Source organism: Mobula hypostoma, chromosome 4 (genome assembly GCF_963921235.1).
Source record: "Mobula hypostoma chromosome 4, sMobHyp1.1, whole genome shotgun sequence".
Classification (NCBI taxonomy): domain Eukaryota; kingdom Metazoa; phylum Chordata; class Chondrichthyes; order Myliobatiformes; family Myliobatidae; genus Mobula; species Mobula hypostoma.
The window spans coordinates 9,427,108-9,439,225 of record NC_086100.1 but is presented as its reverse complement, the minus strand read 5'-3'; the positions used below and the strand labels follow the sequence as shown (position 1 = coordinate 9,439,225).

Here is a 12,118-nt window from a genome sequence, read left to right as displayed (position 1 = left end):
CCATTTCATCAAAAGAATATTAAAGACACCACTGTACTAATCACAAAGTGAGATTCACAATGAACTTGGCAGCAAGATTCTGTCACTCAATACTACAAGAATCTCCTAACCACCATCCACTTCAGTGAGAGGCAGCTGGCTGCATACCAAATGCCTTCTCAGTTCACTTATCTACTTACACTGCACAGCAGTTAATGTGATGAGAGACGTTCTGGGATGCCATCAGGCAAAAACTCACTCACTAAACACACAGGAGTTGAATATTGATTGACAGTTACTCACTTGAGAGAATTAATCTCCAACACAAGGTGATCACAGGAAATATTTTCCTCCAGCCCTCGCTGCAAGGTGCCAAGAACTTCATTCTGAAATACTGTGGGAAGACAAAAATATAGAAGATGTCACATGTGAAAGGCAGCATAAAAGGAGAACTTGATTGCTGTACTGCCCTGTTGCTAATATGGGGCAGCACAGTATTGTAGGGGCCAGCATAACCCTTCCCAGCGATAGCAATCGGGGTTCGAATGCTGTGCTGCCTGTAAGGAGTATGTACGTTTTCCCTTGTGGCTGCACGAGTTTCCTTTGGGTTCCTCCTACATTCCAAACACATATAGGTTAGTTGTGGGCTGTTCCTAGCACATCCTCGGACTGTACTGGTCACTGAAGCAAATGACACATTTCACTGTATGTTTCAAGATTCAAGATAGTTTCATGTCATTGCCTATACACAAATGCAAGGTGAACAAAATAATATTTATTCAGGGTCCTATGCAGCACAAAAAGAACAAAAGATAAAGAACACAATAATAATTAAAAAACATAAATATAAATACATAAGATAGCTTATATAGATAGATCGATTGTACGTCCATAAAGTAACGCTAGGCAGTACGTACGGTGACTGATGGGAAATAATAAAGTAGTGGTGGAGTTAGTGGGTGGAGGTGTTGATCAGCCTTACTACTTGGGGAAAGTAGTGCTTTTGACTCCTGGTGTGGATGCTACTTAGCCTCCTCCCTAATGGGAATGGGAGGAACAGTTCTTTAGTAGTGTGGATGGGATTCTTCATGATGTTACCAGCCCATTTCCAGCACCCTTTCTGTAAATATGTCCTTGATACAGATAGACAGACATACTTTATTGATCTGGAGGGAAATTGAATTTTGTTACAGTTGCACCAACCAAGAATAGAGTATAAATATAGCAATGTAAAACCATAAATAATTAAATAATATGTAAATTATGCCAGATGGAAATAAGTCCAGGACCAGCCTATTGGCTCAGGGTGTCTGACCCTCCAAGGGAGGAGTTGTAAAGTTTGATAGCCACAGGCAGGAATGACTTCCTATGACGCTCAGTGTTGCATCTCAGTGGAATGAGTCTCTGGCTGAATGTACTCCTGTGCCCAACCAGTACATTATGTAGTGGATGGGAGACATTGTCCAAGATGGCATGCAACTTGGACAGCATCCTCTTTTCAGACACCACCATCAGAGAGTCCAGTTCCATCCCCACAACATCACTGGTTTTACGAATGAGATTGTTGATTCTGTTGGTGTCTGCTACCCTCAGCCTGCTGCCCCAGCACACAACAGCAAACATGATCGCACTGGCCACCACAGACTCGTAGAAAATCCTCAGCATTGTCCGACAGATGTTAAAGGACCTCAGTCTCCTCAGGAAATAGAGACGGCTCTGGCCCTTCTTGTAGACAGCCTCAGTGTTCTTAGACCAGTCCAGTTTATTGTCAATTCGTATCCCCAGGTATTTGTAATCCTCCACCATGTCCACACTGACCCCCTGGATGGAAACAGGGGTCACCAGTGCCTTAGCCCTCCTCAGGTTCACCACCAGCTCCTCAGTCTTTTTCATATTAAGCTGCAGATAATTCTGCTCACACCATGTGACAAAGTTTCCCACCGTAGCCCTGTACTCAGCCTCATCTCTCTTGCTGATGCATCCAACTATGGCAGAGTCATCAGAAAACTTCTGAAGATGACAAGACTCTGTGCAGTAGTTGAAGTCCGAGGTGTAGATGGTGAAGAGAAAGGGAGACAAGACAGTCCCCTGTGGAGCCCCAGTGCTGCTGTTCACTCTGTCGTACACACAGTGTTGCAAGCACATGTACTGTGGTCTGCCAGTCAGGTAATCAAGAATCCATGATACCAGGAAAGCATCCACCTGCATCGCTGTCAGCTTCTCCCCCAGCAGAGCAGGGCGGATGGTGTTGAATGCACTGGAGAAATCAAAAAACATGACCCTCACAGTGCTCGTTGGCTTGTCCAGGTGGTCCTAGACACGATTCAGCAGGTAGACGATGGCATCCTCAACTCCTAGTCGGGGCTGGTAGGCGAACTGGAGGGGATCTAAGTGTGGCCTGACCATAGGCCGGAGCAGCTCCAGAACAAGTCTCTCCAGGGTCTTCATGATGTGGGAGGTCAATGCCACCGGTCTGTAGTCATTGAAGCCACTAGGGTGTGGCGTCTTCTTGAAGAAGAATAGGCTGGTGCCGGTGATGCGCTGAGCAGTTTTAATTACACATTATAGAGCCTTCCTGATAGAGCTTTTGATGTGCACGTGACAAATAAATCTAATCTTTTGATAACTAAAGCCAAATCCAGTACTGGCACCATTCTAGGGTTAGCTGTGACACCTCACCTTTCACATCGTCCAGCTGGGGTGAAATACTTCTGTCCTCTTCCTCTTGTGAGCAGAGACTCATTTCACTCTCACTCTCACTCACTGACTGAGGTTTCAGATTCAGACCTGCAAGAGATGTTGAAAAGATGCAGTGAGAAGGCAGTAAACCGGGGAGCAAAACTCAGATGAGAGGAGCGGGTCACACAGCAAGCTACTTGAAACAAAGAGGTGTCAGACAGTTACAAGTACAATTACTCCCCCAGTAGGACTTGAGAGAGTTTGAAGTCAATAACACGAACACAAAGGAGGAGAGATTTACCAGGATATTACCTTGACTACACAGCATGACTTATGAAGACAGGTTGAGTGAACTGGGGCTTTTCTCCTTGCGGCGAAGAAGAATGAGAGGTGACTGCTAGAGGTATTCAAGATGACAAGTGGCATAGATTGAGTGGAGATTCAGAGATTTTTTTCCAAGGGTGGAAATGGCTAACACGAGGGGAGCATGATTCTATTTTATTTATTTAATTTTGTGATACAACATGGAGTAGGGCTTTCTGGCTCTTCAAGCCACACTGCCCCAACAACCCCTGAGAAACCCGATTAACCCTAACCAAATCATGGGGATAATTTACAAAGACTATCTGGTATGCCTTTGGACTTCTGGAGGAAACTGGAAACCCATGGATTCCACAAGGAGAGTGTACAGAAGCTCCAAACAGAACGGCGCTGGAACTGGACTCTGAACTCCAGAATGCCTTGAGCTGCAACAGAGTCGTGCTAATGGCTACACTACTGTGGCACCTTTAAGGTGACCAGGAGGAAACGAGGAATGTTAGACACAAGTTCTTTATGCAGAGTGCATGAAATGCCCTGCAAGGAGTGATGGTAGAAGCAGATACATTAGGGGCATTTAAGCAACTCCTAGATTGGCACATGTTTGAAAAGAAAATGGTGGACTACGTGGAAGGGAAAGGTTATATTGATCTTAAAGTAGATTAAAAGGTCAGCCCAACATCATGGGCTGCAGAGCCGGTACTGTGCTGCACTATCCTGTATTAGGATATTGTCGATTTTGGACATTTAGAAATAACAGGTTAGTGACCACTCTGCTAAACGGTTACTGAACCAAACATTAACCTTCTCATTTCCTCCTGGCCCCTTGAATATTTCCACCCACTTTTATTTCAGAAGCTTGTGCCCAGGGTAACACACCTTGGAGAACCTCTCCATGGCCCAGCACATAGATGTAATCATAATTATTCTAGCATCTATACTTTTTTCAGTTAAGGAGGCTCAACCCGTCACTGAACACTAACAAACTGTAAGATGTACTGGTGAAATTATCCTGGTCTGGTACTGCAACTTGAATGCACAGGAATCAAAAGAGCTGCACAGAGTAGTGGACTCTGCCCAACACATCACGGGAACATCCCTCCCCACCATCAGCGCCTCGAAGTGGCAACACCGATCATCAAAGATCCCCACCATCTGGGCCATGCCATCTTTTCACAGCTACCATCAGGCAGGAGGTATAGAAGCCACCAAGTCCCACACCACATTTAGGGGCTACTTCCCTTCAACCATTCAGTTCTTGAACTAAACAGTAAAACCTTAATTACTACCTCAATATAGCAACATGATAATCACTTTGCACAAAAATGGAATGTTTTTTCTAATTATACTTTCTTCAAAAAATTGCTTTTAATTTAGAAACACAAGAGATTCTCCAGATGCTGGAAATCCAGAGTAACACATACAAAATGCTGGAGGAATTCAGCAGGTCAGGCAGCATCTATGGAAAGCAATCGAGTTGATGTTTCGGGCTGCGATCCTTTATCAGGACTGGTCACCTGATGAAGAGTCTCAGCCCAAAACATCAACTCTTGTTCCTTTTCATAAATGCCGCCCGACCTGCTGTGTTCCTCCAGCATTTTATCTGTACTGGGAACAAACTGCCGCTGTAAGAATAGATGGAGAAGTGAGTCAGTTTACAAAAATCAAGAGAGGCGGTAGAGAGGGGTGTGTTTTCTCCCCTGATTTATTTAATGTGTACAGTGAAACAGTATTACAAAAAATAAGAGACATCCTGGGAATCAGAGTTGGCGGTGAAGACATCAATAATTTCAGAAATGCAGATGATACTGTTAATTGCTAGTACGGAGGAAGAACTACAAAACTTAATTGATATAATTGTTGAAGGAAGTGTAAAAATGGGTCTATCTATCAATTGCAAAAAGACAGAATGTATGGTGATATCCAAAAAGGAGCAGAATCAGGTCATTTCTTCGGCAGTTTGAATGGGGCACGACCGCGCAAGCGCGTGAAGGTCGGCCTGTTAGAACAGCGGGAGAGTTTTAAAAAGTGAGCAGATTGAGAAGGGGAAGGTCATTTCTTTGGCAGTTTGAACGGGGTACAACTGCGCAAGCATGTGAAGGTCGGCCTGTGAGAACAGCGGAAGAGTTTAAAAAAGCAAGCAGATTAATGGAGAGGGCGACGGAGTAGTGGGAGACAAAGTAGGAAGGCTTTGGCTCGAGAGGCTTCGGATGAGCTTGCTCCCAGTGAGGCAAGGCCGGGTATGTTCCTTTAATTAATCTAATTAACTTAGAAGTAAGTAATGGAGGCAGCAGTTAGGGCAGTTGAGTGCTCCGATTGCAGGATGTGGGAAGTCAGGGCGAGCACAATTGCCCTTGATGACTACACCTGTAAAAGGTGCATCCAGCTGCAGCTCCTGACAAACCAAGTTAGGGAACTGCAGCTGGAGCTGGATGAACTTCGGATCATTCATGAGGGTGAGGCAGAAATAGACAGGAGTTTCAGGGAGATAGTTACCCCTAAAAGTCAGGAGACAGGTTGCTGGGTGACTGTCAGGAGAGGGAAGGGGAATAGACAGAATGAGCAGAGCACCCCTGTGGCCATTCCCATCAACAATAAGTACACCGTTTTGGATACTGTTGGTGGGGACGACCTACCAGGGACAAGTTGTAGTGGTCACATCTCTGGTACCGACACTGGACCCTCAGCTCAGAAGGAAAGGGGGGAAAGAGGAGAGCAGTAGTGATAGGGGATTCGGTAGTTAGGGGGATAGATAGGAGGTTCTGTGGGAGAGATCGAGAATCCCAGATGGTCCGTTGCCTCCCCGGTGGCAGGGTCTGCGATATCTCGATATCAGGATCGAGTTCTCAGTATTTTCAAAGAGGGAGGGTGAGCAGCCAGATGTCGTGGTCCATGTAGGGACCAATGATGTGGATAGGAAGAAGGAGGAGGTCCTGCAAAGACAGTTTAGGGAGTTAGGTGCAAAGTTGAAGGACAGCACCTCCAGGGTTGCATTCTGAGGATTGCTACCCGTGTCACGTGCTAGTGAGGCTAGAAATAGGAAGATAATGCAGCTAAATACATGGCTAAAGAGTTGGTGCAGGAGGGAGGGCTTCATGTTTCTGAACAATTGGGCCTTGTTCCAGGGAAGGTGGGACCTGTTCCGATGGGAGGGTTGCAGCTGAACTGCAGGGGGCCTAACATCCTGTGGGAAGGTTAGCTAGTGCTACTCCGGGGGGTTTAAACTACATTTGAGGGGGGAGGGGGGGAACCAGAGTGTTAGAGCAGATAATGAGGTAGAGAAGGATAAAGGTCATGAGGGAACTGCAAGTATAGTGCATGGAGTAAAGCCAGATCTAACATATAAAGAGGCTCTAAGGAAAGAGAAGCAGAATAAAGGGTGTAAATGGAGTAAGGTAGAAGGACTGAAATGTGTGTACCTCAATGCAAGAAGCATCGGGAACAAAGGTGATGAACTGAGAGCTTGGATACATACATGGAATTATGATGTAGTGGCCATTACAGAGACTTGGCTGGCACCAGGGCAGGAATGGATTCTCAATATTCCTGGATTTCAGTGCTTTAAAAGGGATAGAGAAGGAGGAAAAGGGGAGGAGGGGTGGCATTACTGGTCAGGGATACTATTACAGCTACAGAAAGGCTGGGTAATGTAGCAGGATCCTCTTTTGAGTCAGTATGGGTGGAAGTCAGGAACAGGAAGGGAGCAGTTACTCTATTGGGAGTATTCTTTTGGCCCCCTGGTAGCAGCAGAGATACCAAGGAGCAGATTGGGAGGCAGATTTTGGAAAGGTGCAAAAATAACAGGGTTGTTATCATGGGTAACTTTAACTTCCCTAATATTGATTGGCACCTGATTAGTTCCAATGGTTTAGACGGGGCAGAGTTTGTTAAGTGTGTCCAGGACGGATTCCTGTCACAGTATGTTGACAGGCTGACTAGGGGGAATGCCATACCAGATCTAGTATTAGGTAACAAACTGGGTCAGGTCACAGATCTCTCAGTGGGTGAGCATCTGGGGGACAGTGACCATCACTCCCTGGCCTTTAGCATTATCATGGAAAAGGATAGAATCAGAGCGGACAAGAAAATTTTTAATTGGGGAAGGGCAAATTATGAGTCTATAAGGCTAGAACTTGCGAGTGTGAATTGGGATGATGCTTTTGCAGGGAAATGTACTATGGACATGTGGTCGATGTTTAGAGATCTCTTGCAGGATGTTCGGGATAAATTTGTCCCGGTGAGGAAGATAAAGAATGGTAGGGTGAAGGAACCATGGGTGACAAGTGAGGTGGAAAATCTAGTCAGGTGGAAGAAGGCAGCATACATGAGGTTTAGGAAGCAAGGATCAGATGGGTATATTGAGGAATATAGGGAAGCAAGAAAGGAGCTTAAGAAGGGGCTGAGAAGAGCAAGTAGAGGGCATGAGAAGGCCTTGGCGAGTAGGGTAAAGGATAACCCCAAGGCATTCTACAATTATGTGAAGAACAAAAGGATGACAGGAGCAAAGGTAGGACCGATTAGAGATAAAGGTGGGAAAATGTGTCTGGAGACTGTGGAAATGAGCGACGTCCTCAATGAATACTTCTCTTCGGTATTCACCAATGAGAGGGAACTTGATGACGGTGAGGATAATATGAGTGAGGCTGATGTTCTGGAGCATGTTGATATTAAGGGAGGGGAGGTTTTGGAGTTGTTAAAATACATTAGGACCGGACAAGCCCCCGGGGCCTGACAGAATATTCTCCAGGCTGCTCCACCAGGCGAGGGAAGAGATTGCTGAGCCTCTGGCTAGGATCTTTATGTCCTCATTGTCCACGGGAATGGTAGCGGAGGATTGGAGGGAGGCGAATGTTGTCCCCTTGTTCAAAAAAGGTAGTAGGGATAGTCCGGGTAATTATAGACCAGTGAGCATTACATCTGTGGTGGGAAAGCTGTTGGAAAAAATTTTTAGAGATTGGATCTATCGGCATTTAGAGAATCATGGTCTGATCAGGGACAGTCAGCATGGCTTTGTGAAGGCAGATCATGTCTAACAAGCCTAATAAGAGTTCTTTGAGGAGGTGACCAGGCATATAGATGAGGGTAGTGCAGTGGATGTAATCTGCATGGATTTTAGTACTTATTCAGAAAGTCAGAAGGCATGGGATCCAGGGAAGTTTGGCCAGGTGGATTCAGAATTGGCTTGCCTGCAGAAGGCAGAGAGTGGTGGTGGAGGGAGTACATTCAGATTGGAGGATTGTGACTAGTGGTGTCCCACAAGGATCTGTTCTGGGACCTCTACTTTTTGTGATTTTTATTAACGACCTGGATGTGGGGGTAGAAGGTGTGGGTTGGCAAGTTTGCAGACAACACAAAGGTTGGTGGTGTTGTGGATACTGTAGAGGATTGTCGAAGATTGTAGAGAGACATTGATAGGATGCAGAAGTGGGCTGAGAAGTGGCAGATGGAGTTCAACCAGGAGAAGTGTGAGGTAATACACTTTGGAAGGACAAACTCCAAGGCAGAGTACAAAGTAAATGGCAGGATACTTGGTGGTGTGGAGGAGCAGAGGGATCTGGGGGTACATGTCCACAGATCCCTAAAAGTTGCCTCACAGGTAGATATGGTAGTTAAGAAAGCTTGCAAGTGTTAGCTTTCATAAGTCGAGGGATAGATTTTAAGAGTCGCGAGGTAATGATGCAGCTCTATAAAACTCTGGTTAGGCCACACTTGGAGTACTGTGTCCAGTTCTGGTCGCCTCACTATAGGAAGGATGTGGAAACACTGAAAAGGGTACAAAGGAGATTTACCAGAATGCTGCCTGGTTTATAGAGTATGCATTATGATCAGAGATTAAGGGAGCTAGGGTTTTACTCTTTGGAGAGAAGGAGGATGAGAGGAGACATAATAGAGGTATAGAAGTTATTAAGAGGAATAGATAGTGTGGACAGCCAGCACCTCTTCCCCAGGGCACCACTGCTCAATACAAGAGGACATGGCTTTAAGGTAAGGGGTGGGAAGTTCAGGGGGGATATTACAGGAAGGCTTTTTACTCAGAGAGTGGTTGGTGCGTGGAGTGCACTGCCTGAGTCAGTGGCGGAGGCAAATACACTGGTGAAATTTAAGAGACTACTAGACAGGTATATGGAGGAATTTAAGGTGGGGGGGGTTATATGGGAGCATGTTTTAAGGGTTAGCACAACATTGTGGGCCAAAGGGCCTGTACTGTGCTGTACTATCCTGTGTTCTATATCTGTAGGCTGAGAATAAACAGGGAAGACATAAAACAAGTACAGAATTTTTGCTACTTAGGAAGCTGGGTGGCATCTGATGGCAGGTGCGACATGGACATGAAAAGAAGAATAGGGATGGCAAAAGACAGCTGTATGAGAATGAAGAGTATACTGACCAATACTAAATTAGGCATGACAACCTGCCTCAGAGTACTGAAATGTTATATTTATCCAATTATGTTGTACGGCTCAGAATGTTGGACAACATCTAGTAACATGAGGAATCGAATTGAAGCAGCAGAGATGTGGCTTTTTGAGGAGGTTGCAAAGAATATCATGGATGAAACGAATATCTAACGAGGATGTCATGAACAGAGCAAACACAAAAAGAGAAATAATGTATGAGATCACGAAAGGGCAACGTAACTTCATTGGACATGTGATTAGGAAAGAGTTAGAATGCACAGTAATTATGGGAAAAATTGAAGGGAAGAAAGAGGAAAACAAAGACAAATGATGATGGAGACAGCAGCCAGAGAACTGGAAATGAATACCAATGAATTGATCCACTTGACCCGAAACAGGAGTGTGGGGGCCATGGCAGTCAAAGCTCAAACTGGGCACGGCACCTGATGAAGATGATGATGATGATAATCTGTTGGTTTTTCTTCTGAATGATACTTACCTGATGCTATGTGCACAAGAAGCTGCTATAAGTTAACTTCTTCATTGCACCTATGCATTGATGTTCTTGTGCATTTGACAATAAACTCAAGTAGCAGATCATTAAAACCCCCACTACTGCTGGGAGAAATGGTGCATAAACCAGGTAAGCTTACACAATGCTGAGGCCCCCTAAGAGCTGTGGACAATGGGCTGCTTGCTATAGAAAGTTGTGGGGGAAAAGTCCTCAGCTTGTCCTGAATTTGGTCTGTTTCCTCTGCTCCTATATTGGGATACTTGGGCAAAATGACCTTCTGTAATCTTGCATCAGTCTCTGAACCAGTTACACTCCTTAGACCATCAGCCAACTTAATTGAAGGACTTGAAGGCTGCCTAATGAATTTAACAAGGGCAGGACAAAATTATCAACCATTTCATTATAGTTACTCAAATATAAATTTCAGGTCATCAAACTAGCCCCATGGCAAAGCTATCTGTTTCAATCTGTCTCTTGTCCTTTAAAACCATTTTTCTACCGTTTAAATGCTGCCAATGCCTCATCTTCATTCAGTTTTGCAGTTTGGAACTCTACGATGGATGGTCGCAAGCATGGTGCAAAAACAGAAGCATTGGAATCACAACTTGTAAGAACACAGAGCTACAAAAACACCAGAAGCTCCAAAGACCTCATCCCCGGGAGAGAAAGGATCTTCAAAGATGGGCTACACCTGGGGGCAACTTAAAAGACTGGCCCAGGACAGAGGACTCTAACCAGGTTGGAGTTTTGGAGTACTTGCAGTCTTGGGCCCCTAAAAAAAAGATGCATTGGTGTTGGAGAGGGTCCAGAGGAGATTCTGGGACCGAAAAGGTAAACACAGAAGGAGTGTTTGACGGCTCTGGACTTGTACTCGCTAGAGTTTAGAAGAATGATCTCACTGAAACATATCGAACACTGAAAGGCCAAGATCAGGGGTGGCCAACCTTTTACATTCCATGCGCCAATTTTTTCATTCACGAGTTCAGATGCGCCATACAACTCTTGTACCCCCATTCAATTCTTGTAAAATATGTTAATATAGAACTCGTGCGTGGTAAAAAAAATCACATCTAAACTTGTGCGTGAAAAAAATTGACGCAGGGAATGTAAAATGTTGGCCACCCCTGACCTAGATAGAGGGATGTGTCAAAATGGTTGTTGTGATGCATCTTGTGTGGTAGTGTAGTGGGCAATGCTTGTTGCTCTCGCTTTCAGCTTTCACCGCTGGTTAGCAGTCTCGGGAAAGGAGAGCTGAATGTGTAAGTCTCTCCCTACCAGTACAGAGTCTCTCCAACAGCAAGCCTCATGTAGTGCCTCCTTGCTGGCGACACACCGAAACTGAACATCTTTTGGACTCAGGCTGAACTACAGACGGGGAGAAGGTCTGGGCCCTGCACATGCAGCATGCAGTCCCACTGGTGTGTGGACATGCCCTGGTGCTCATGAACCAGATCTCCAGCTATGGGTAAATAGCTCCACTGCCTTGTGGGTAGTCTCGGGAGAGATGAAAGCTATGGGAGTAAACGCAGACAGCAAATCCGGACAGGAGCCCCTAAGGCGGCCGGACATCATTGAACATCCTTCTGGCAGCTCCTGCAATGTATTGCTTCGTGAGCTTTCCTTTAGATTACAATGGTGAGGCCGAGAATGGGATCTTGATGACTGGGCATCTCAGGATTTCCATACCTTCTGCTCAGGCTTGTGATGATGATCATAATCACCCGTAGTCCTTCAAGACAGATGGATGCCAACCACCAGATAGTGGATACTTCTTATAGTGAGGGAGTCTAGGACCAGAGGGCACAGCCTCAGAATTGAGGGTTGTCCATTTAGAACAGAGATGACGAGGAATTTCTTTCGCCAGAAGGTAGGAATTTATTGCCACGGATGGCTGTGGAGGCCAGGTCATTGGGTACATTTAAAGCGGAGCTTGACAGGTTCTTGGATAGTCAGGGTGTCAAAAGTTTATGGGGAGGTGGCAGAAGAACAGAGCTGAGATGGATATTAAATCAGCAATAATAGATTGACGGAGTAGATTTGATGGGCCCAATGGTCTCATTCTGCCCCTATGCCTTAGTCTTATGGAGTTGCTGATGTAGGGGTGATGGGCTTAAGTAAGATGTGATACAGTTTGGAAGCAACGCTAAGTCAGTTCTAACCATTTACACTAATCCTCAACAAGTTCCACTGCTTTATTCTTCCTCTATTCCCAGCTCCCTCTGCACATTCA

General features: G+C 45.4%; 1 protein-coding gene across 1 annotated transcript in view; it reads right to left on the bottom strand.

Annotated features, from left to right (window-relative positions):
• eif2b5 (eukaryotic translation initiation factor 2B, subunit 5 epsilon) overlaps nt 1–12,118 on the bottom strand; it is a 102,238-nt gene that overhangs the window by 34,873 nt on the left and 55,247 nt on the right. The window contains exons 11-12 of the mRNA XM_063045298.1: nt 2,659–2,766; nt 283–373 (exon numbers count right to left, since the gene is read on the bottom strand). Of these exons, the coding sequence (XP_062901368.1) occupies nt 283–373; nt 2,659–2,766 (199 nt within the window). The remainder of the gene's footprint in view (nt 1–282; nt 374–2,658; nt 2,767–12,118) is intronic.